The sequence below is a fragment of the Rosa chinensis genome, chromosome 1 (assembly GCF_002994745.2).
Source record: "Rosa chinensis cultivar Old Blush chromosome 1, RchiOBHm-V2, whole genome shotgun sequence".
In the NCBI taxonomy this organism is placed as follows: Eukaryota; Viridiplantae; Streptophyta; class Magnoliopsida; order Rosales; family Rosaceae; genus Rosa; species Rosa chinensis.
In genome coordinates this window covers 45,057,841-45,081,137 of record NC_037088.1, presented here as the reverse complement: position 1 = coordinate 45,081,137, position 23,297 = coordinate 45,057,841, and the positions used below count along the sequence as shown (strand labels likewise).

General features: G+C 39.6%; 2 protein-coding genes across 3 annotated transcripts; one reads left to right on the top strand and one right to left on the bottom strand.

Annotated features, from left to right (window-relative positions):
• The first annotated feature begins 2,625 nt into the window (after nucleotides 1-2,625).
• Nucleotides 2,626-5,690, top strand: LOC112179340 (peroxisome biogenesis protein 16). Of its 2 annotated transcripts, XM_024317738.2 has the most exons (8): nucleotides 2,626-2,818; nucleotides 3,480-3,537; nucleotides 3,806-4,022; nucleotides 4,124-4,428; nucleotides 4,511-4,779; nucleotides 4,908-4,975; nucleotides 5,213-5,274; nucleotides 5,391-5,690. In XM_024317738.2, exons 1-8 carry the CDS (start codon nucleotides 2,750-2,752, stop codon nucleotides 5,450-5,452), a joined length of 1,110 nt encoding a protein of 369 aa, XP_024173506.1. In that variant the 5' UTR covers nucleotides 2,626-2,749; the 3' UTR covers nucleotides 5,453-5,690. The 2 variants fall into 2 exon arrangements, with proteins under 2 accessions (XP_024173506.1, XP_024173514.1); XM_024317746.2 differs by lacking the exon at nucleotides 3,480-3,537 and having other exon boundaries at nucleotides 2,629-2,818.
• An 8,047-nt stretch (nucleotides 5,691-13,737) lies between these two features.
• On the bottom strand, nucleotides 13,738-17,021 carry LOC112167651 (receptor-like protein 19). Its single transcript, XM_024304705.1, has 4 exons — nucleotides 15,866-17,021; nucleotides 14,207-15,413; nucleotides 14,052-14,160; nucleotides 13,738-13,809 (listed from the first exon to the last, which is right to left on the bottom strand). Exons 1-4 carry the CDS (start codon nucleotides 17,019-17,021, stop codon nucleotides 13,738-13,740), a joined length of 2,544 nt encoding a protein of 847 aa, XP_024160473.1.
• Nucleotides 17,022-23,297: the final 6,276 nt, after the last annotated feature.

Here is a 23,297-nt window from a genome sequence, read left to right as displayed (position 1 = left end):
AACAAAATAAAAAAAAAAAGTTATTTTTATTCTCAAAATGTAGCTCAATGGTTATATAGATAATACAAGACTCATTGTTTTTTGTTGATCATATTTAATATATATATATATAGGAATTAACTTATAACATTTATTAATATTAGTTAAGGTGATTATATTCAATTAACTATCTCTCTAAATCTCCCAATATTAATTGTTGTGTAACAAAGAAAATAAAAATTAAAGAAAACAAAGCTTACAAGATCAATTACAAAGAAATAGATAGATTGCATATTATAGAAAAAAGAGAAGCAAAATTAAAATATAGAAAAAATAGAAAATTATTTGGGCTTAAAGGGTCGGGCTTCATTTTCATGGCCCATACCCTACCCTATTTTAGAAAGGGTTGAGCAGGCTTGGGACAAGCTTAGGGCTGAAGGGTCAAATGATGACCCCTAAGACCATCTCCAACGGTGGTGTCAATCATCTCCAACGATGGTGTCAAAATCCACCGTGGAGCTCCAACAGATGGAAAAGACAGTTCAATATCTCTCTCACCCATCCTTCAATTCCACGGTGGAAGTCAGTTCTTGATCGTTTCTTTTGTCAAAAATGACAGCCTCTACTCATCTGTCATTTTCTATTTTTTAATTGTTTCTCTCATTCTCCCTCTTCTCACCTTTGTCCTACCCAGATCGGAGCCACCCATGGCAGACCTTCAATCATTCTCGCCTCTCTATTTCCTCCTACCATGTCGGAGATCAGATCGGAGATGAGCTTGCATAGAGAAAATCAATGATTAGATCAGACCAGGTGCTTCTTGATTAATTAGGTGAGCTCAATGAAGACTGGGAATATGAGATTTTGATGAAGCAATTGCAAAGTTTTGATGGGTAATGAGATTTAATCTTCTAGTTTTTTATGGAATTGTAGTTTTAATTGCCTCTGTGCATATGCCTCTCACAGTACTTAGAATATGGGTATGTGTCCTTTGAACACCTCCGTTTTTACCATCTAGTCTTCTACACCTTCATGACTCTCTGGTTCAATCTTTCTGCCGAATCCCATATCATTGCAACCCACCTAACTGTTTCAATTCAATTAGTTGAACCACCCCCAACAAGTATTTCATTACCATTGTAATTTGGATTGCAGAAGGATTGTGTAAGTTTTCTACCATTGCAGAATTTTCTGGCTGACTACTCATTCTTCTTCAAGTTCTCTCTTAATTATAACTAGTCCCTTAACATGTGTTCCGCACATGTCAATTGGTTTTATTTTTATTTTTTTAAATTTAAAAAGTTACAACAGTTTCTTTCCTGATGTTGGAGAAGTTTCTCATTTTTAATGGGAAGTACGTATTGCAAATTTTTGAAATATGACATAGTCAATTGACTATCTTATCCTCATATAGAAATAATTTATTTATTAATATTTATATTATGTAAGGGCAAATATGGTAGTTCAAAAATTTAACAATTCCCTTGAGAATTGGCTTAATTATATAAGATAAACTAATATACATATTTGACCCATATGTTGGAATGCAACTTTGCAAAATGTCACTTGGCACATAAGCTGTCAAATTCAAATTTGACAAAAAAAAAATTGACATCTTTGTTAAAGTTGCTCTAAGGTGACGACTCATTGATCGTCATTCACGTTACTCACTCCATCTACTGATACTGTGATAAAAAAAAAGACATTTTTTAATAGAAAAATAGATGGAGAGACTAAAATGCATGAGCAATTGAGGTTTAGATTTTGTCATAAAAAAAAAGGGGGAGCTGAAATTTGTACTCCCATTTTTACATTCTACACTTCTTTTGATTTTTTTAATACTTCTTTATTAATTCACAATATTTATTTTCCAAAACTACCCATCTCTCTCTCTCTCTCCCCACCTCCCCAATTACACATTCTTCTGGTTGCAGCTCTCTCTCTGCCCTATCAGGCCAATTTCACATTCTTCTGCTTTTAACCTCTTACACACTCGAATTCAAGAACACAAATTTTTGGAGCTTGTCTCTAGTAAAGAGCCAACACCCACATTCTGGCATCCTTATGCAAGCATTAGAGTTTCATGTTTCCCAGAGATACATGGGAGTGTCCTTCTAGATTTGGTGGGCATCAATGGATTGGAATAAAACCAAGAAAAACATAGTCGGTGAAACCAGTACCATTTTCCCATACCAGAAAGAGTTTCAGTTTTAGACTTTCATGCTGTAAAAGGGCGAGGATGAGACAAATAAGGGTGATTTGGTAAAAGTCACACAAGGGGAGTGCAAAATATAAAAATGAAAGTATAAATTTCAGCTCAAAAAAAATGGAGGTTTAGATTTAAGAATACACGTTTGGTGCCCCATTCGTCTAGTAATCTAGGTCCTACCCTTGCGAATGCCCCTCATTGGGGCGTGCAAAACCCATATCCATTGCTTGGCTTCTCTGCCGCGTCAGCCTATATAACCTCATCAGTCCCCAAAATCTCAACCGTCCAGAGTCCACTTCAGTCCGAAAATCTCAAACCCATACGGACCCACGACCCAGATGAAACAAACTCATTTGCGGCACATAACATAAACCACACCCAATCCTTCTCCTCTCATCGAGCCTTTTCCTATTACACATCAGCAACCGAGAAACTGAGAGATGAAATTACCATAAAGGGCTTGGTCCTTGTGGGTCTCCGTCCCAAAGTCGCATAAGGCCGAGTAGGAGGAGGTTGGGGATTTGTGGGAAAGGCAGAGACTTTGAGAGAGATTGGGAGGCTATGGAGGCTTATAAGAAATGGGTCAGGGAGAACAAGGACTATGTTCACTCCTTGGAGTCTCTCGCCAATGTGAGCTTCTCTATCAGTTTCTTTAAATTTCATTGCTTTCTCTACGTCTATGGTTATCATTTGATGCGGTGGTTTTTCTAGTTTCATTGGATTGTTTGTGCTATTTGGTTCACTGGGATTTTTTTAATTTTGTTAGAAATGGAGAAAATCTGATAAAAAAAAAACCAATCTTTAATAGCGTTCATGTTTGGTTTAAGAAGAATTACCTTCTATAATTACTTTGCACCCTTGTGGAGTGTTTAGTGTGGTTAGTACTACTGTTTGTTCCTGTTGGTTTTGATTTTTCGAAATTTATCTATGGTTGCTCAAAAGATGTGGGTTTGAGGAGAATTTGGTCATGAGTGTTTCAGAAGGTAATGCAATGCAAGTGTTCTGACTACTTGTTTAAAAAAGCGATTTCGAGTTAAGCAGTCCTAATTTGTTCTCTGGTTATTACATCACCCAAATATGTTCCTGCGCTGATCTGTGGTTTGCCTTTTTGTGTTTAGTTTAGTTTTCTTTCTTTTTGTGTTTTCATTGCCAGCAAGGTAACTCTTAAGTGGAGAAAAATTATGGCTTTGTTGTGCTGCGATTGTGTTTTCGTTTGAATGTAGGGCTTTACTTTCAGTTTTCTTTTTAAATTTATTGTCATCTTAACTCGGTGTTGAACAATTTTGTGCAGGGATTCACTTGGCTTCTACCTGAACGGTTTTCTCAATCAGAGATAGGACCAGAAGCAGGTTTTTTGAAATTTTGGTAACATTGGCTACTTCTTGTTAGCTTAGAAATTGCAGGGCTTCTTTTAGTTTTCCAAGTAATTATCTAGCTCTCTCTGAAGTAACTATACCTTCTACAGAAAAAAAAAAAACAGATGTTTTGTTTCCGACATGATTCCAACATTTTTCTTGTCGTTATATATAATGAAGTTTCTATTTCTCGCATATGTGTGCATATACATATCACGAAACTGCAAAGTTGGTAATATTATTTTTATATGATGTTTCGCAGTAACTACTATCTTGGGAATATTAACTGCTGTCAATGAACATATAATCGACACAGCTTCTCCTCGATTACATGCTGGTCATGCTGCGCGTAATTCTTTTCCTTATCCATTGTGTATATCTGCACTAAAGGACTTGGAAACGTTGGTTGAAGTTGTGGCTCAACAGTACTTTGGTGATGACAAAAAATGGAATTACATTGCTATTATGGAGGCTAGCAAGTAAGGACCATTGTTATTTAACATATCTCACTCAATATATCAAACAACTATTGCATGCAAGCTTCTTTGTTGCCTCATTAGGGGATTTCATTGTTTATCAGGGTGCTAGTTAGGTTAGCTTTGTTCCGGAACAGTGGATATAAGATGCTTCTCCATGGAGGAGAGACACCAAATGATGAAAAAAATTTGGATACTTTAACTCCTCAGCGTCGAAGTGGTGGTTTTATGAAGCCTGGTGAGCAGCATGGGAATGGTCACTTGAGAAATAATCATGCACAGGATCCATGGAATTTAGAAGGAAGAGCACTATCTGCATTGAATAGGTTTGGAGAAAAGGCTAGAACTGTTTCAGATCCAGTATGGTTGCGTCGGGTTCAACACCAGCATGCCATTATGGAGCCTCCAAGTAACTACTCATATACACACTGGGATAAGTGTAATTACAATTTATATTAGTTTCTATTAATACAAGATTTTATTTCTCACAGCTCCAATGGTTGAGAGGTCGACTCTATCCTCCATATTGTCCGAAAAGGGTCTCCATGGGGCTTTGTATGTGGCTGGGGAAGTGCTATTTATAACAAGACCACTTATTTATGTTTTATTTATTCGGAAATATGGAGCTCGCTCCTGGATTCCTTGGTTTCTTTCGCTGGCTGTGGACTTCACTGGAATGGGCATTCTATCTCGAATTACTTCGTCCACAGGTAGTACAAAAGAGCAGCAGTTTCATCTTTCTGTCCCTGAAAAGAATGAGGTTAGATGTTCCCAAATTCTTTGTAGACTATGAGATCAACCTTCTACTAGGTGTCATAATCTGTTGTCTTAATTTATTCCCATTGAAGTTGGTGCTGAGTAGCTCTTTGTATTATGGCTTGGATTCAGGTTAAAAGACGAAAACTGTTATGGGCACTTTACCTCATGAGAGATCCGTTTTTCAGCAAGTATACCAGGTAAATGCAGAAGTTGTTTTAAATAATGAATGTTTTCCACCCTCATGTTTTTCCAATCCTCACAGAAAAGATAAGAGAGATAAAAAAAACCACTTTAGACTTTATTCAAACCTCTGATAAGGGTGGGGTAAGTAGAGTGGTAGCTGGCAGTCGCACCTCTTGTAATTTGATAATACATTGCTGCTTTTTCTAGGAGTTAATCATTTGTTTCATGACTCTTATGGTTGATAATTTTAGGCGAAGACTTGAAGGCACTGAGAATATGTTGGAACATATACCAGTAGTTGGATTTCTTGCAGGTTGGTTTTGTAGTTTATTTTCTTCATTTCTAGATTGTCTTGTTACTTTATGAAGTTGAGTTCTTTTATGTACTGAGAACTTGATCTGGCAACAACAAAATTTTTGGTTTGTGCAGCAAAACTTGTTGAGCTTATTTCAGGAGCACAGTCAAGGTATACTTACATGTCGGGATCATAAGACGGGGTTTGCAATGAATTATGGCTCTTAGAGTAGTTCCACAGTTCGTTTAGGATTTTAGGTGAAGTAAATTCCCCAAGCTGTATGATGGTGATTATGTATTTTCTTGTGGTTCATAAATATTGACAAATATATGACATTGTTGTATCAAATTTTGTTAAATTGTCAAAGAAAAAATATTTAATGTATTTCTAGTAACCAATTTGAGAGAACGTTTGGAAACCCTGGTTATTGAAAATAATTTTGCGTTAAATTTCCATGGAAATGTGATACGCGGGTGAGCAATTTCTCAGGTTAAGCTCAACACTACGTTGCTGTTTTTGTAATTGCTTCATACATGTCGCATAAGCAGATTCAAATAAGAAACAGAGGTGTTGGATCTTGTTGATCGAATTGGGTTTTGTCCTGAGGTTTCAGGTTTGTTAGTATACGCTTGCTACCTAAGTAATGAAGGCATGCAAGTATTGAGGATCTTCATTCCGTTTAGTTTCGACTTTTTTGTTTGAATTTTAGTATGTGCTAATGTGCTGAACTGTAATTGTTTTTAATTTTAACGTGTTTGAATATGCTTTTGAGTTTCGAAGTTTCTGAAGAAGTAGGATCTGTTTCCAACATAAGCTCAAGTAATACATTGCCCCAATAGTTTTATTTGGTCAATAACTTTCATAAGACATCAGAAATGCTCTGCTCAAACAAATGGGTTTCTACTGAATGAGAGGCATTATTTCTGTTTTATCAATTCCTGATCTACTTGTCTGAGGTTGTATTTTATGAAGTGAGGTAGTTGTACCCAGAATACGTCGCTTAGGTGCAAATAGTAGAGATCTAAGCTTCAAAAGTTTGCCAGCTCCAAGTGAAAACAAGTCAGGTACTGCTTGTGATACCAAGCCATACTTCTCATGAACAAGAAGGCTGTAAATAGGAACCACATATTTGCAAGTCATTCCACCATCTTCTCCTGCACCCAACAGAGTATAGATTTAAGAGTTGGAATTCTACTGAACTTTTCCGTCCTATTTTCATTATGTATAATTTTTTTTCACCTAATAATGTGCACTGCCACTTTTTGACCTTATATATAGTTCGATATTAAAGCTTGCTTTTAAATCTGTTTATGCTACATAAATTCTCGCAGACTATAATAAGAAAGCTCTGTATATTGTTAATTTTGTTTGAGGACAAGTATATATTGATACACAGAGAAAGAGAGTAAAATTTCAGAGAGAATGGAGATTCAAGTGTGTTTATTCATCTCATACAAAGAGGTATTTATAGGAGTACATTTTGTAGTGTGAATGCTCAAAGAGAAACTCAATTTGATAACTACTCCATTTACAGCTGCAGCTCTACATTGTGGCTGTGATGATGATAATTGCCATGCTTGTTTCCCTTTGGCATAAAGCTTGTCACACAAGTCTCTATACCTACATTATACACTCAAGTACCTATTGTATACATGATATAGACATTTATACTATGACTCATATGTACAACATGATTCATATATACTACAACACTCCCCCTTGGATATTTCATGTCAATAGTATTGTCTAGGTCGTGCGCTTCGAAATTGCCTCGTTAAAAACCTTGCCAAGTAATAAAACCCTGTGGGAAAAAACAACCTTGGTCGAAGGAGAAAAAGAGCACAACGCGCGTTGAGTGTGGAGTATGTATCTGGATACTCCCCCTGATTTAGACTCCCCCTGGAGACCGTGGGAGTTCGGATAACCTTCTCAATCCGATACTCTTCACATGTTTCTCGAAAGGGAATTTTGGTAACGACTTAGTAAATAAGTCCGCTACATTTTCCTCTGATCGGATTTGATTTACTTCAATTTTTAGAAGTGTTTGTTGTTGCTGATTGTAGAAGAATTTTGGCGATATATGCTTGGTATTGTCCCCCTTGATGAAACCTAATTTCATTTGCTCGATACAAGCTGCATTATCTTCGTAAATGCATGTAGGTTCTTCTGTGGTAGACTTCAAACCACAGGTTCCTCGAATGTGTCTATTTACAGACCTTAGCCATATGCATTCACGCACAGCTTCATGTAGAGCAATAATCTCTGCATGATTTGAGGAAGTAGCAACAAGGGTCTGTTTTGTGGATCTCCAAGATATCGCGGTGCTTCCCATGGTAAAGACATAACCTGTTTGGGAGCGACCTTTGTGAGGGTCAGAGAGATACCCTGCATCAGCAAAACCCATCAAAACATCATTATCATTTTGATGGAGGGGAGGAGGAGAACGTCGGCCACCATGGATGGTGTCGCCGGCGTTCATATTATGGAAGGTGGCCTTTTGCCTTGTGGGATCTAATCCCATACTTCCGTCTTTTCTTTTCTCCCTGTAGGGATAAAACAAGCCCATATCAATCGTACCTTTTAAGTATCGAAAGATTGTCTTTATACCAATCCAATGGCGGCGTGTTGGCGAGGAACTATGTCGAGCCAACAAGTTCACTGCAAATGAGATATCTGGTCTTGTGCATTGAGCTAAGTACAATAATGCACCTATTGCACTTAGATATGGCACTTCAGCCTCTAATAAGCCTTCGTCCTCATCCTTTGGATGAAATGGATCTTTTCTGGGCTCAAGACTACGGCTGATCATGGGAGTACTCACAGGTTTTGCTTTATCTTCATTAAAGCGCCTTAGTAATTTTTGAGTATATGCTGACTGATGGATCATGATCCCATCACTACGGTGCTCGAGTTCTATTCCGAGACAAAACCGTGTTTTCCCAAGATCTTTCATCTCAAATTCGGATTTCAAATATTTAGCAGTTTCTTTTAACTCATTTAGAGTTCCAATTAGATTCATGTCATCGACATAAACTGCTATAATTGCAAATCCAGAACTTGTCCTTTTAATGAACACGCATGGGCATATTTCATTGTTAATATATCCCTTCCTAATCAAGTAGTCACTTAGACGGTTATACCACATCCGTCCGGATTGTTTCAATCCATATAGTGAGCGTCTCAATCTTATTGAAAACGCGCTCCGTGGTTTAGAGCCATTTGATTTAGGTAATTGAAGTCCATCTGGAACCTTCATATATATCTCTGAATCTAGATCCCCATAGAGATATGCTGTAACCACATCCATGAGCTGCATGTCAAGTTTTTCGGAAACTACCAAACTGACAAGGTAGCGGAACGTTATAACGTCCATTACGGGAGAATATGTCTCCTCGTAGTCGATTCCAGGGCGTTGTGAGAAACCTTGTGCCACAAGGCGGGCTTTGTATCTAACAACCTCATTTTTCTCATTACGCTTTCTAACAAAGACCCATTTATGGCCAACAGGTTTTATATTTGGTGGTGTCAGCGTTATAGACCCAAATACCTGTCTCTTTGTTAGTGAATCCAATTCAGTTTGGATCGCATCTTTCCATTTAGACCAATCTGCTCTTCGTTGACATTCTTCAACGGAGCGAGGTTCGATATCATCGTATTCTATAATTCCTTTTGCAATATGATATGCAAATGCATCATTCATAATCATAGAATTTCTGTCCATCATCACATGTATACTAGTGTAATTCATGGAGATCTCTCTATTCTCTGGAATTGGTTCTGTTATTGGAGCGTCCTCCAATGATGTCTCTTTGACATAACCATAATCCGGAATATTTTCATGAGATGGATTAATTGTATCGATAATTAATGGATTATTTTGTGCCAAACTCGCTTTCTTTCTTGGGCGAGAATCCATCGAACCTATGGGCCTTCCGCGCTTCCTGGCGGGGGCCGTGGGTCTAGCCACTACGTCACCCATATAGGGGACGTTGGCGCCATTCTCATGTACTCTTGAGATGGCATCATGTCCTCTAGTGTTAGGGACATCAATCCTTGCAGGCACATTTGCAGCAGGTATATGTGATCTTGTCACTTTAGCGATATCAGAAAACGCATCAGGCATTGATTCTGCTACGTTCTGAAGATCGAGAATTCTCCGCACTTCTATTTCAGATTGTGCTGTTCGGGGATCAAGATGAGACAGAGTGGGGACAAACCACGACAATTCCTGTCTTTTCTGTAACATTACAGTTCATGTCTCCCCCTAAGGACGGGAAGACTGTCTCATCAAAGTGACAATCCGCAAATCGTGCGGTAAATAGATCACCTGTCAAGGGTTCTATATAGCGGATAATGGTGGGAGAGTCATATCCAGTATAAAGACCTAATCGTCTTTGAGGACCCATTTTGGTGCGCTGTGGCGGCGCAATTGGCACATAGACTGCACACCCGAATATGCGTAAGTGTGAGACATCGGGCTCATACCCAGTTACCATCTGGGAAGCAGAAAATGGTTGGGTGGCAGTGGGCCTCAGACGAATAAGCACAGCTGCGTGCAATATTGCATAGCCCCAAGCAGAAATAGGGAGATTGGTGCGCATAACCAATGCTCGAGCAACCATTTGAAGTCTTTTAATGGCAGCTTCTGCGAGACCATTTTGGGTGTGTACATGAGGTACAGGGTGTTCAACCTCGATCCCAATGGACATGCAATAATCATCAAAAGTTTTTTATGTAAACTCTCCAGCATTGTCAAGACGAATTGACTTAATAGGATGATCAGGGTGGTGAGCCCTTAATTTAATGATTTGTGCTAGGAGTTTAGCAAATGCAGCATTTCTCGTGGATAATAGCATGACATGTGACCAGCGTGTCGATGCATCAACCAACACCATAAAATACCTAAATGGTCCGCAAGTTGGTTGAATAGGTCCACAAATATCACCTTGTATTCTTTGCAAGAATGGTATATTTTCTTTAGTGTCCTTTGCATAGGATGGTCTTGATCCTACCTTTGCTAAAGAGCAAGCCTTGCAAAACGAATGATATGAAGTAGTTTTTTCGACCAATCTTTGGTTCGTACTTCTTTTCGTTTTGAAGAATGGATGTCCGTGTGAAGTTTTTAATATACGGAGCATCATATCACGACCTGGGTGACCCAAACGGTCGTGCCAAAGTCTATATGTGTCAGAATCCAATAAATTTTCGTTCATGACATGGTTGGATTCAATTACTCTGATAGTGGTTGCATATAATCCACTAGAGCGACACATAAGTTTCTCTAATACTCGTGTATTTCCGTAGTTATTAGAGGTAATGCAAAGGAACTCTTGTCCATTCTCACAATGTGTTTCCACATGAAGGTCATTGGCTCTTATATCTTTAAAACTCAATAGGGTTCTTCCAGCCCTAGGAGCGTATAGAGCTTCGGTGATATTAATATTCGTGCCATTTGGCAACAAGAATTGAGCCGGTCCTCGACCATGAATCAATTGTGATGATCCTGCCATCGTAGTTATTGAAGATCGACTAGGCGTCATCCATAAAAATAATTGCCTATGTCGTAATATAGTATGTGTGGTGCCACTATCAAGAAGGCATTCCATTTCTCCGGAAAACATACTGAAAAAAGAATAAAGTTCGGAATATTAACACATGTCCATGACATTGAATGCGATACTTTATTGATAAGGAAAATAACCAATGATTACATCAAGGTTTCCAAAGTCTATTCCAAAATGTAATCAAACATATACAAATTGTATTTTCTCAATCCGTTTGGTAATTCCAATGAAATATGACCAGGGAAGTAGAGAGATGTTGGTGGAGCGAGGCTCGCTTAAATACCTTGATCTCAATTACTTTCCTAGACATCATACTTCATTGGGTACGCCACATGAGAAAGAGTCAATATAATTTTTATTGATTAAGGCACATTTGCCATTCTTGGAAAATAGAAAAGACTATTCTAATCAAAGTCTGCTGCATCCTCATGCACTTGTTTAGCTTTGAAGTCCTCTATGGTGAGATTGACATCTTCACTCTCTTCATCTTCGGCAAGGTTGGATTCTTGCTCCCTGAATTGCCTATACTCTTTGTAGCTTGCAGCTAGTTGAGTACTTGCATGGCATTGCTTGAACCAATGCTCGATTGATCCGCACCGATGACACACGTCATTATGGTTGCCTCCTTTCATTGGAGGTGCAGTTTGTCCACGTTGTGGATATTCCCTAGGAGGGTTACTGCTACTACCACGTCTTATGATGCGACCTCCACGGCCCATATTGTTATCGTATCCACCTCTCCCACGTGTGGAGTTGCCACCACGTGTGAAGCCACCACGTGTGGAGTTACCACCACGTGTGAAGTTGCCACCACGAGTGTCCGCTCTAAAGTTGCGGTTTCTCTCTTTATTGGGGTGGTTATATGGGCCAGTACGCCTTTCTTGTCCCCTGTTATTAGGGTATTGCTGCTTGCGCCCTCTTTTGGGTGCATTATAATTTGCCTCACGGACGCTCTTGGTTCCAATGGGCCTTGAATGATAATTCTTTACAAGGATGTTGTCGTGCTTTTCAGCTACCGACAAAAGATTAATAAGCTCATTAAACCTTGTAATTCGTCCAGCATTGACTTCGGTGCGATATTGCTTTGATATCACAATTGCTGAGACGGGAATGGTGGAGAGAGTCTTCTCAATTAGCTCCTCTTCTGTGAGAGGCTTTGCACAGAACTTCAACATGGCTTTGAGGCGAAGAGCTTCCGAGTTATATTCAGCAACAGTCTTAAAGTCGGAGAAGCGTATATTATTCCACTGAACCTTCAAGTCAGGGAGGAGGGTATCTTGGATATTACCAAAACGCTCTTCTAGCGCTACCCATAGGTCTCTAGCATCTTTGATTGACATGTACTCTAATATGAGTGCTTTATCCATATGGCGCCGCATCAAGATAATAGCTTGTGCATGCTTTGTAGGTGTTCGTTGGAACACAAGGCCTGGATTAGGAGCTTGAATTATGGGCAATATTCCTCTTGAAGTGAGGTGGTTCTCAACGTCGGTTACCCAACTATGGTATTCCGAACCCGTTGAGTCAAGCATTTGAAAGTCGAGTCTAGGTTCATTCGACATCCTGAAGATAATAAGAGAAGATATATTAGTTTCGGAGTTTAAACTTCCACGAAAGCTAAAATCAATAATATTTAGACCAAAACAATGATGTTTTGCGGACGCTCTTAGTCCGAATATTATGAACACTCTTAGTTCATGATTACGAACGCTCTTAGTTCGTTTAGCGTGAATTTCTGTAATTCCGTTTTTAATTGTAAGTTTCCGAGAAAAAGAAAGAGAAGAAATGTGGAATAAAAACTCAAAAAACGGGAACTTTTAGTAAATAATACCTTGGAATAATATTGCCGGAAAAAGTTGTCGAAAAGTTGCCGGAAAAGTGTCCGGAAAGTCGCCGGAAAAGTGTCCGGAAAAGTGTCCGAAAAGTCGCCGGAAAAGTGTCCGAAAAGTCGCCGGAAAAGTTGTCGGAAAGTTGCCGGAAAAGTCGCCGGAAAGTTGGTCGACAGATCTGTCGACAGATGTGTCGACAGCTGCTGCGCAGCTGCTAGGCAGGGGGCTCGGCAGGTGGCTCGGCAGCTGCTGCGCAGGTCCTCGGCAGGTGCTCGGCAGCTGCTGCGCAGATCCTCGGCAGGTGCTCGGCAGCTGCTGCGCAGATCCTCGGCAGGTGCTTCGGCAGATGCTCGACAGGACTCGGCAGGTGCTCTCGGCAGATCTCGGCAGATCTCGGCAGGTTCTCTCGGCAGATCTCGGCAGGTGCTCTCGGCAGATCTCGGCAGATCTCGGCAGATCTCGGCAGGACTCGGCAGTACTTCGATAGCGGTTCGGCAGCGGTTCAATTTTTCCGTTGGCCGGTTCAGGCTGTTTCCGGCCGGTTCTGGAGGTTCTGAGGCCGGTTCTGAGCTTCTTGAATGAAGGGCTTTGATATGTGCTAGATTTTGGAGGTTTTTTGTAAGTTTGGAAAAATGACTTTGATCGGATTATGAACTACCTCTACTCTTTTCAATTTCGATTCTAATTCTAGAGCAATTTCGTGCTGATAACGTGTTTGAGGACAAGTATATATTGATACACAGAGAAAGAGAGTAAAATTTCAGAGAGAATGGAGATTCAAGTGTGTTTATTCATCTCATACAAAGAGGTATTTATAGGAGTACATTTTGTAGTGTGAATGCTCAAAGAGAAACTCAATTTGATAACTACTCCATTTACAGCTGCAGCTCTACATTGTGGCTGTGATGATGATAATTGCCATGCTTGTTTCCCTTTGGCATAAAGCTTGTCACACAAGTCTCTATACCTACATTATACACTCAAGTACCTATTGTATACATGATATAGACATTTATACTATGACTCATATGTACAACATGATTCATATATACTACAACAAATTTGTTAATTGAAGATCGAATATCAGTTCATACAATTTTGACATCTGCAACAGCTCTCTTATCCCATATCTCAATGTCATTCTGCCAGTTCCTCACCAGCTTCATTAGAATAAAAATCTTTAATAAGTCTGGAGTTCACTGTACTTCATTACAACCCAAAAAAAGCATAGGAAAACAAGTTACAAAAGTGACAGTTCGAGCAAATTTTTTAACATATAACATGCAAATAATGAGCAAGTTTGCCACAGTTACTTATTATGTGTTACAAATTGAAAGAGTGAGTCCAACTTACATGAAAATACACAGAAACAAAGCACGGATCTTAGTCCTTATTAGCAAACTGAGGCCAACAACGAGTCAAGTGCATTGATCTTCACAACCACTTCAACGTCTCCAGTATCTTTGATGTACGTAAACATGTCTCCTGTGATGACCAAATCTTTGTTCCAGCTGAGGGAATATCTTCAGAAGCATGTTATACATAGCACTGTAATACCATTTCCTCCATCTCTTGCAAAACAAAAGTGACCCGATGACAATCCCAAACCCACATGTAAACCCAATTTCAGGACAGATAATATCCCAATCAATCTCATGTCTAGCATTTGAATGGTTTCCTTCTAGCTTTGGTGATGAGAACCCTGTTCGATTATCTGCTGTCAAAGGAGGCCCCCATAATCCTTTATTACCTTCGAAAGAAGCTGCATCAAATGTTGAAAATTGAGCACCACTTGGTATCCTCCCGACCAATTGATTATATGAGAGATTCAAGAATTCAAGGAAAGTGAGTTTTGTAAGCTCCGGTGGGATTTGACCGCTTAGTTTGTTTTTCGAGAGGTCCAAGGACTCTAGCTGACTCAAGTTACCTAGTGATGATGGAACTGCACCTGTGAAAGCATTGTTGGACAAGTTGAGGGCATACAATGATTTGAGTTCTCCAATTTCCTTGGGTATTGATCCGTTGAACTTGTTGTACGAGAAGTCAATGGAGGTGAATATAGCTAAAACAAACACCAGCTCCATGTCTAAACCTTTGTTGGTAACTGTGATTGTATCTTCTTGATAATAAATTCCATCCAAATCAAATTGAAGGTTATTGATCTTCCATGGGGCAGCATCTTTGCTAGTCCTCATCGCCTGCAAGGTTGTCAAAGCTGTTCCAGGTACTTCACCACTAAAATTGTTGTGAGCTAAGTCTATGATTTGAAGTACTGGCCAACTGCCATTAGTCTTGTGACATCCAATGTGCCCATAAAATTTGTTGGATCGCAAGACGAGGACACGCAAGGTGGATGTGTTCCTTAAAAAGCAGGGAAATGGTTCTGTTATCAAATTTTTTCCAAGGTTTAAAACCTCTAACTGGGTGCAGTTGACAAGAGATTTTAGAAACCGGCCTTGAAGGTGATTTTCACTTATGTCTAGAGTTTTTAACCCGCAATTATGAGAGAAGTCATCAACATTTGTAAGATTGTTTCTCCTTACGTTGAGTACTTCAAGACTCCACATTGTCGTTAAGCAGTGGGGAACCGTGCCACTCAAAGAGCTATTGGACAAATCAAGAATCTTAAGAAAATGTGAATTGCATAATGATTCTGGAATGATCCCATTGAGGTTATTGCTCGAAAGTGAGAAAAAGGTTGTTCTGGGAAACACATATCCAATGGTACTCGGTATGATAGAGATGAAATAATTCCTGGAGAAATCTAGATAATTGGCATTGCAAGGTGATGGAAAAATTGGGATTTGCCCATGAAACTGGTTGGAATGAAGGTCAAGGTAATTTAGATTAGTGAGATTAATTGAATGAACTTCTAGAGAACCTAGGGAGTTGCAAGAAAGATTTAGGAGATTGAGATTATTTAAACTCCAAATCCAGTCGGCTATCTTGCCATTTATCTGGTTATTTGAAAGGTCCAAATGAGATAAGTTAGATTGATTTCTCAAATCAAGTTCAAGATTAGGACCATTCAGCAGGTAGGAAGACACATTTGAAATTTCAGGCAATGGACCAGAGAATTGATTGCTGGAAAGATCTAGGTAATCCAAAAGGGGAAGAGAAAACAGAGATGCTGGGATATTCCCATCGAGCTTATTGGATCCCAAACGGAGATGCAATAGCTTAGTAAGGTTTCCCCAGTGGTGGAGTTAACAGTACCTGTTAGACCATTGTAGGAAAGGTCTATGAAGTTCACATTCTTGGCCCCACTGAATGACGGAATTGAACCTTCCAACTTGTTACCAGACATCGACAAAGAAACCAACCGTGTAAGGTTTGTCATTGACTTGGGCATCGGTCCGGTGAAATAGCATTCTTGAATATATATGGTGGACAACATTTTGAGATTGCCAATAGAATTTGGCAATAACCCTGAAAAATTTGTCCAGCTTAGATCCAGGTACTGAAGAGATCCATTCCTTGGGAATTCTGGCAAGGAACCATCGAGTTGGTCATTAAATGAAAGGTCAATACTTTGTAGAGAAGGCAACTGAAAGATCTCTTTGGGAAATGTTCCATGCAACTCGCATCCCGGGAGACTCAAGACAGTCAAGTTTGAAAAGTTGGCAAAGAATCCTGGAACTGGCGCAGAGATATTGTTCCAGTTCAACCTAATCACGGATAGAGACTGAAGCTTAGCAAGGGACTCGAGAAGAGGGCCTGAAAGATTACAAGAGGACAAGCTCAAAACCTTGAGGTTGGGAAGGGAAGATGATATGGCTTGGCACCACTCACTCCCCTGTTCTGATATTTGGACACTATCAAGATATAACTCTCTAAGCTCTGTGAAGTTTTGAACCAACATGCGTAAATTTGGACTTCCAAGTTGTACATTGTCAGACAAAGCAAGAACCACCAACCTCGTCAAGCGTGAAATCTCGATGGGAATTTTCCCTGGATAACGATTATCAGATAAATCCAGATACCTCAAGTTCGCGAGCTTTCCGATCGCGGATGGAATTGATTGAGAGTCGCTGCCGAGGAGGTTGTCCGCCAGGTTGAGGCTTTGAAGATAATGGAGATGGAAGAGACTGCTGGAATTGTCAATTCCAGCTGAGACATGTTCACTGCTTATGTCAAGACCCAGAACACGCCCATTACGGCTGCAAGTGACGCCGACCCAAGAACAACAATCAGTACTTGCATTCCAAGAAATAAGCTTGGTGGAAGGATGGAGAGAAACAAACACGAGGCTTTTCTTGAATTGGAGCAATGATAGTTGCTGGTCTTTAATACACTGGCTGTGAACTGGTGGGATGATGATACTGACCCAGAGTGTGATCAAGAAAAGGAAGAAATGTAGCAAAGTTCTCATTTTGGCTGAGGTTAAGTGAACAACTAATGGTTATCGAGGCTTTAACAAGCTGGAATTGGTAAAGCCTCCATTAGATTTGTGGTCGCTGAATGTTCTCTACTGTGGCCAAAGTGGACGAAGTCTTGGGCTGACAATGACCCTGAGAGCCAGACTCGCAGGCTGCGAGCTGGACCGGACGAAGACCCTGAGAGTAAACTCGCAGTGAGACAGGCTTTGACAAGTGGAGGACCCTGACGCTTGAGTTGCTTCTGTGGCCGTCCAACTTGAACTGCAATATCTAATTGCAGTCCAAAACCTTAAAAAACACACCATTCAAAGATAAAACTATGAGAGCAAACCTACATGCAGAAGAATATATACGGTCGATCTTATACAAAAAACATATAAAGTATAGTAAAAGAAGCTGAATTGCTAATATTGGTGTCTCCCTTTGATCCTTAATCAATAAAGATAGTAAAGGAGTAAACTAATTAGCAGTAGCTTCTATATATGAAAGAGAAACATATTATTATTAATTAACTGGGTGATTACTGTAAGCTAGCTTGTAATGATATCATGGCATTCGGCTGCTGATATCATAGGCCAATATATTTAGGCTCCAAGTCCTCTTCCTTGATCCTGGTCCCCCTTAGTACTGGTATTTAAATTTACTGTGTCTTGTCTGGGCTTCTCTTGTCAGATATAGACACTAAAACTTTTGTTGCATGCATCTTACATCTACTGTGTGTCTGCGACTCCGAGATTTTTTAGTAGCTCTATGCTTCACAAAACTCTCTTCTTTTTTTTTGGTTTCACGTTGATCCGAAACTCTTGGATTGACGATATCATGGCTTGCATCTATTGAAAAAAAAAATTTGATAAATATTTACCAGTAAACAGAAAGATTTCTCTTGTTTGAGTTGTGAAACCATTATAATTTTTTAGTTTTCATTGAATTTTAATTAGAAAACATTTGTTTTGGTCTTTGTTTGAGCCCAATTTTGACATTTTTCTTGACAATATATCTCGAAAGAAACCGATATATATGGCTCAAAATGTTATCAAGAAATTCAGAATATTTGATTTAGAGACACCATCTTTCATCCCAAAAAGTTTCAAATGTTATCCTACGAATTTCATTTCTACTTATTTTAGAATAAAATGCAAGGCGATGCACATCTTGTAAATTAATATTTATCTTGCAAAAATAGGAGAGAATTAGGGTTTGGGAGAAACAAAGGAGGTTGTGGTGCCTGTCCGGCGGCGCCCTCTCATTGACGGTGGCTCCCTGCCTCGTCGGTGTTTGCTGGGTGCGGCCGGACGGGTTTGTGTTTGGTTTTCGGTGGGTGGTTTGAGGCTGCAGTGGAAGTCCTTTTCTCTCTCTCAGATGGTTGCAATGGTGGAACGGGGTTTTGTTGCAGACACAAGGGGGCTTAACGAGGGCGGAGGACAACTTAGTCGATCTGGGTTCCATAACTTGGAGTCGACGACACAGTTGTTCCGCGCTTGGTGGTGGGCTGAAACGACAATGACTGAACAGCAAGGTTTGATCTTCTCGACGGGGCTGCAGGAAGCGTTATTATCTGGCCGGTATTTGGGAGGGTTTTGGCAGAGATGGTTGCAGGCCTACAGAAGTATAGTAGCGAGAGAAAGCAGGGGAGGAGCGGGTTGGCCAGGTGGTATGCTGTTCTATGTTCTTTAGGCCTGTGTTGGTGTTGGTTGATGCCAACATTGGCCTCTTTTGGGGTTGGATCTGGGTTTGGTGGCTACCAGAAGGCATGGTGTGATTTTTGTCTGGGCTGGGGTTGGTGGTGGCACTATCTTAGGGCTAGATATCGGAGATTTGGTTTCGAGACAAGCAACCTTGCAAGATCCCAACTTCCTGTGGCGGTTCCCCGGAAGCTTGAGTCAAATTTGAGGGACAGGAAAGCGGTTCCGGACAGTCTATTATTATTCTTTATTAGGTTTTTACTTTTCGTTTTTCGGTTAGGTGTAATAAGTCCTTCCTCAATTGAGCGAGGGTTTGGTTGTTTTGGTTTCTTGGTTGTGCCATTGTTATGGTGTCATCTCCAGGGACTTGTTGTTTTAATGTCGATGTTTTCTTGTTGTCAATGTAATGGGGAGATGCCCCTACTCATATACTGGCGGTTTTGGTATATGGAGTTGGAAAGGGATAGTCTCTTCTTGAGGTTGGCTATAAGGATGTATCGAGACTCCTGGGATAAGTTGAGTGTCTGTAGCCCGGAAGAAAGGGCGAATGTGGTTAGAGTTGGGCCCCTATCGGTTCATGGTATCTGTAACCGCTGGTTTAACATTAGGGGTATGAGTAGGTCTTCTTCTCTAGTTAGAGTGGTTGAGATTTTACGGAGTCATCCCCATCGTTGTAATCTTTTGGATTAATGAAATTTTCTTTTCTTCTAAAAAAAAAAAAATGCTGATGAACCAAATTTGGGACAATTATTGATCATCTCATTAACCTCATGTCTGTCCCTAAATAATTTTAAACAATGATTTGAAGCAAAACAATGATTTGCTTGTCGATTATGACATCTTCTTTTTGTTATTTTCCAGAAGTAATCTATTAGATATTGTGGTAATATTGTGTTAGATTTTTGTGTGTGGAAAAAAAAAATACTAAGATAATCCAAATACATCTAAATGCTCACGTTCATTTAATGTAAGTTCAACCAGTATAACTGTTTAAATGTTAAAAGTGTAACAATGTAATTGTCGATCGCATCGAGTATAATATCTTACTTGACTAGTGCAACACACTATCTAGGGGCTGCAAAGAAATAAACTATAAATCGCCTAAGGAATTACAGGAAAAAAAATAAAACACATGTAAAACAAATAAAGAAGGAAAAAAAAAATACAAAATGAAAAGGTATTCTCACTTTCTCAGTTCCCGCTTCCTGCTTTGGTGACCTGAGGAGCCAAAACCTAAATCCCAAATTGACGAAGCAAGCGAGCTATTCATCAAAATCCGAGGCTGGGTGATTGAAGCAGAGCATAGATACGCTTCGTATTTGGTGAGCCCCTTCCTGATTCCTTCAATTATCTCATTATCCTTTGCTCTAATTATGTTTGGTCTATGCTCTAAAAGATTGCAATTGCTTCTTCCAAGTCGTAGCATCTCTGTTAATTCAGTGACCCATTTACATTTATGTCAAAACCCACGTTCCTATTCATCAAAATCATTACTGGGTTCTGAAAATGACAAACCAAAACAAGAACATAAAGGTGGCTCTTTTACAGTTTCATACCTTATGAACTCATGTGGGATGTCCCCAGAAAACGCTATGTGTCAGAAAGGGTACACTTTGAAACCCCAGAGCGACCCGACTCGGTTATTAAGCTTTCCAAAAACTATGGACTCAATGATGCCCAAATCACCTTGCTTGTTAAGAAATTGCCAAGGTTGCTCTTATACAATCCTGATACCCTTTTACCCAAACTTGCATTTTTCGGTTCTCTAGGCTTTTCAGGCACCGACCTCGCCAATGCCCTCTTTCACAATCCCATGATCTTGACGCGAAGCTTAGAGAAATGTATCCTTCCTTGTTTTGATATGATCAAAAGTATAGTTGTTGAGGATAAAAGTTGCTACTTTCTTTAGGACCTCGAAATGGACAGTGTCGGCCGAGTCACTAAGATATGTTGTATCCAATGTTGCATTTTTGAGAGGGCTTGAAGTGCCGGAGTCCACAATCTCTGTTTATCTGACATGGCATCCTTTGATGCTGTGCCATAAAACTGAGTGTTCCAAGGAAGATGTCAACAAGGTTATGAGTACGGGAATCGAACCTTCATCATCTGCGACGTTCATGAAGGCACTAGTTGTGACTTTTATGGTGGATGCATCAAAGCGGGAACAAAAGATGCAATTTTATAAGGAACGGGGTTGGACTGAAGATGATTTTGTGTTGGCATTTAGAAAACATCCCCTGTTTATGACCTTCTCTGAGAAGAATATTTCGAGCAAAATGGATTTTCTTCTGAACAAGATGGGTTGGCAGCCTGCAAATGTGGCTGGGGATCCATATGTTTTAACTTATAGTTTGGAGAAGCGGATCATACCTACATGTTCAGTTATTAGAGTTCTCCTGTTGAAGGGCTTAATAACGAAGGGAGAGTGTTCCTTGGTTTCCATTCTGAAGAAAAGTGAGAAGTACTTGTTGAATAAGATTGTGCTCAAATATCAAGAGCAAGTACCTGAACTATTGAGCATCTATCAAGGCAAAATGGGTCTTGCAGACCTCGGATTAGGATTTGAGGACAGAGCTAGACTGAATCATTTGTAGGAAGATATTTATCATTTTGTTCGTAATTTGTTCATTAAGAGGATTATAAGAAGGACCTATCATGAGATAATTTAGAGGAAGCTGATCATGAGATAATTTAGAGGAAGCTGGTCATGTAATGGAATTCATTGGTTTTTCTAGGCTGAAACACCTAGAACAATTCATGGTCAAAATCATTTTAGACTTGAGATTGGAGAGTAGTTAATCAATTGTTGGAAGCTTTATTTTTCTTCCAAGTTCTGCTGCTCAAATCTTGCTCTGCTCACCTAGTCGATTACATGTTGGCCATGCTGAGCGTAATTCTTTTCCTTATCCATTGTGTATATCTGCACTAAAGGACTTGGAAACGTTGGTTGAAGTTGTGGCCCAACAGTACTTTGGTGACAAGAAAAAATGGAATTACATTAATTGCTATTACGGAGGCTGGCAAGTAAGGACCATTGTTACTTACCATATCTCACTCAATATATCAAGCACCTATTGCATGCAAGCTTCTTTGTTGCGTCATTAGGCGATTTCATTGTTTATCAGGGTGCTAGTTAGGTTAGCTTTGTTCCGGATCAGTGGATATAAGATGCTTCTCCATGGAGGAGAGACACCATATGATGAAAAAAAAAATTGGATGCCTCAACTTCTCAGCGTAGAGGTGGTGGTTTTATGAAGCCTGGCGAGCAGCGGGAAATGGTCACTTGATAAATAATCATGCACAGGATCCATGGAATTTAGAAGGAAGAGCACTATCTGCATTGAATAGGTTTGGAGAAAAGGCTAGGACTGTTTCAGATCCAGTATGGTTGCATCGGGTTCAACACCAGCATGCCATTATGGAGCCTCCAAGTAACTACTCATATACACACTGGGATAAGTGTAATTACAATTTATTTTCTGTTATTACAAGATTTTATTTTCTCACAGCTTCAGTGGTTGAGAGCTTGACTCTATCCACCATATTGTCCGAAAAGGGTCTCCATGGGGCTTTGTATGTGGCTGGGGAAGTGCTATTTATAACAAGACCACTTATTTATGTTTTATTTATTTGAATATGGAGCTTGCTCCTGGATTCTGTGGTTTCTTTCGCTGGCTTTGGACTTCACTGGAATGGGCATTCTATCTCAAATTACTTCGTACACAGGTGGTACAAAAGAGCAGCAGTTTAATCTTTCTGTCCCTGAAAAGAATGAGGTTAGATTTTCCCAATTTCTTTGTAGACTATGAGATCAACCTTATGCTAAGTGTCATAATTTGTTGTCTTATTCCCATTGAAGTTGGTGCTGAGTAGCTCTTTGTATTATGGCTTGGATTCAGGTTAAAAGACGAAAACTGTTATGGGCACTTTACCTCATGAGAGATCCATTTTTCAGCAAGTATACCAGGTAAATGCGGATGTAATTTTAAATAAAGAATGTTTTCCACCCTCATGTTTTTCCTACCCTCACAGAAAAATGAGAGAAATAAAAAAACCACTTTAGACTTGATTCAAACCACTGATAAGGGTGGGGTAAGTAGAGTGGTAGCTGACAGTCGCACCTCTTGTAATTTGATAATACGTTGCTGCTTTTTCTAGGAGTTAATCATTTGTTTCATGACTCTTGTGTTGAGAATTTTAGGTGAAGACTTGAAGGCACCAAGAATATGTTGGAACATATACCTGTTGTTGGATTTCTTGCATGTTGGTTTTGTAGTTTATTTTCTTCATTTCTAGATTGTCTTGTTACTTTATGAAGTTGAGTTCTTTTATGTATTAAGAACTTGATCTGGCAACAAAAACATTTTCGGTTTGTGCGGCAAAACTTGTTGAGCTTATTTCAGGAGCATAGACAAGGTATGCTTACATGTCGGGATCATAAGACGGGGTTTGCTTGAATTATGGCTCTTAGAGTAGTTCCACAGTTCGTTTAGGATTTTAGGTGAAGTAAATTCCCAAGCTGTATGATGGTGATGATGTATTTTCTTGTGCTTCATAAATATTTACAAATATATGGCATTGTTGTAT

Excerpts from the sequence above, each read along its gene's own strand:
- LOC112179340 (XM_024317738.2), top strand. The coding sequence starts at position 2,750 with ATGGAGGCTTATAAGAAATGGGTCAGGGAGAACAAGGACTATGTTCAC. Across the intron at positions 2,819-3,479 it reads CCTTGGAGTCTCTCGCCAAT|GGATTCACTTGGCTTCTACC; the intron begins GTGAGCTTCTCT and ends AATTTTGTGCAG. Across the intron at positions 3,538-3,805 it reads AGAGATAGGACCAGAAGCAG|TAACTACTATCTTGGGAATA; the intron begins GTTTTTTGAAAT and ends GATGTTTCGCAG.
- LOC112167651 (XM_024304705.1), bottom strand. The coding sequence starts at position 17,021 with ATGAGAACTTTGCTACATTTCTTCCTTTTCTTGATCACACTCTGGGTC. Across the intron at positions 15,414-15,865 it reads TTCCTACAATGGTCTAACAG|ATTTCTCCAGGAATTATTTC; the intron begins GTACTGTTAACT and ends CCAATTATCTAG. Across the intron at positions 13,810-14,051 it reads TTGACTCGTTGTTGGCCTCA|CTGGTGAGGAACTGGCAGAA; the intron begins GTTTGCTAATAA and ends ATTCTAATGAAG.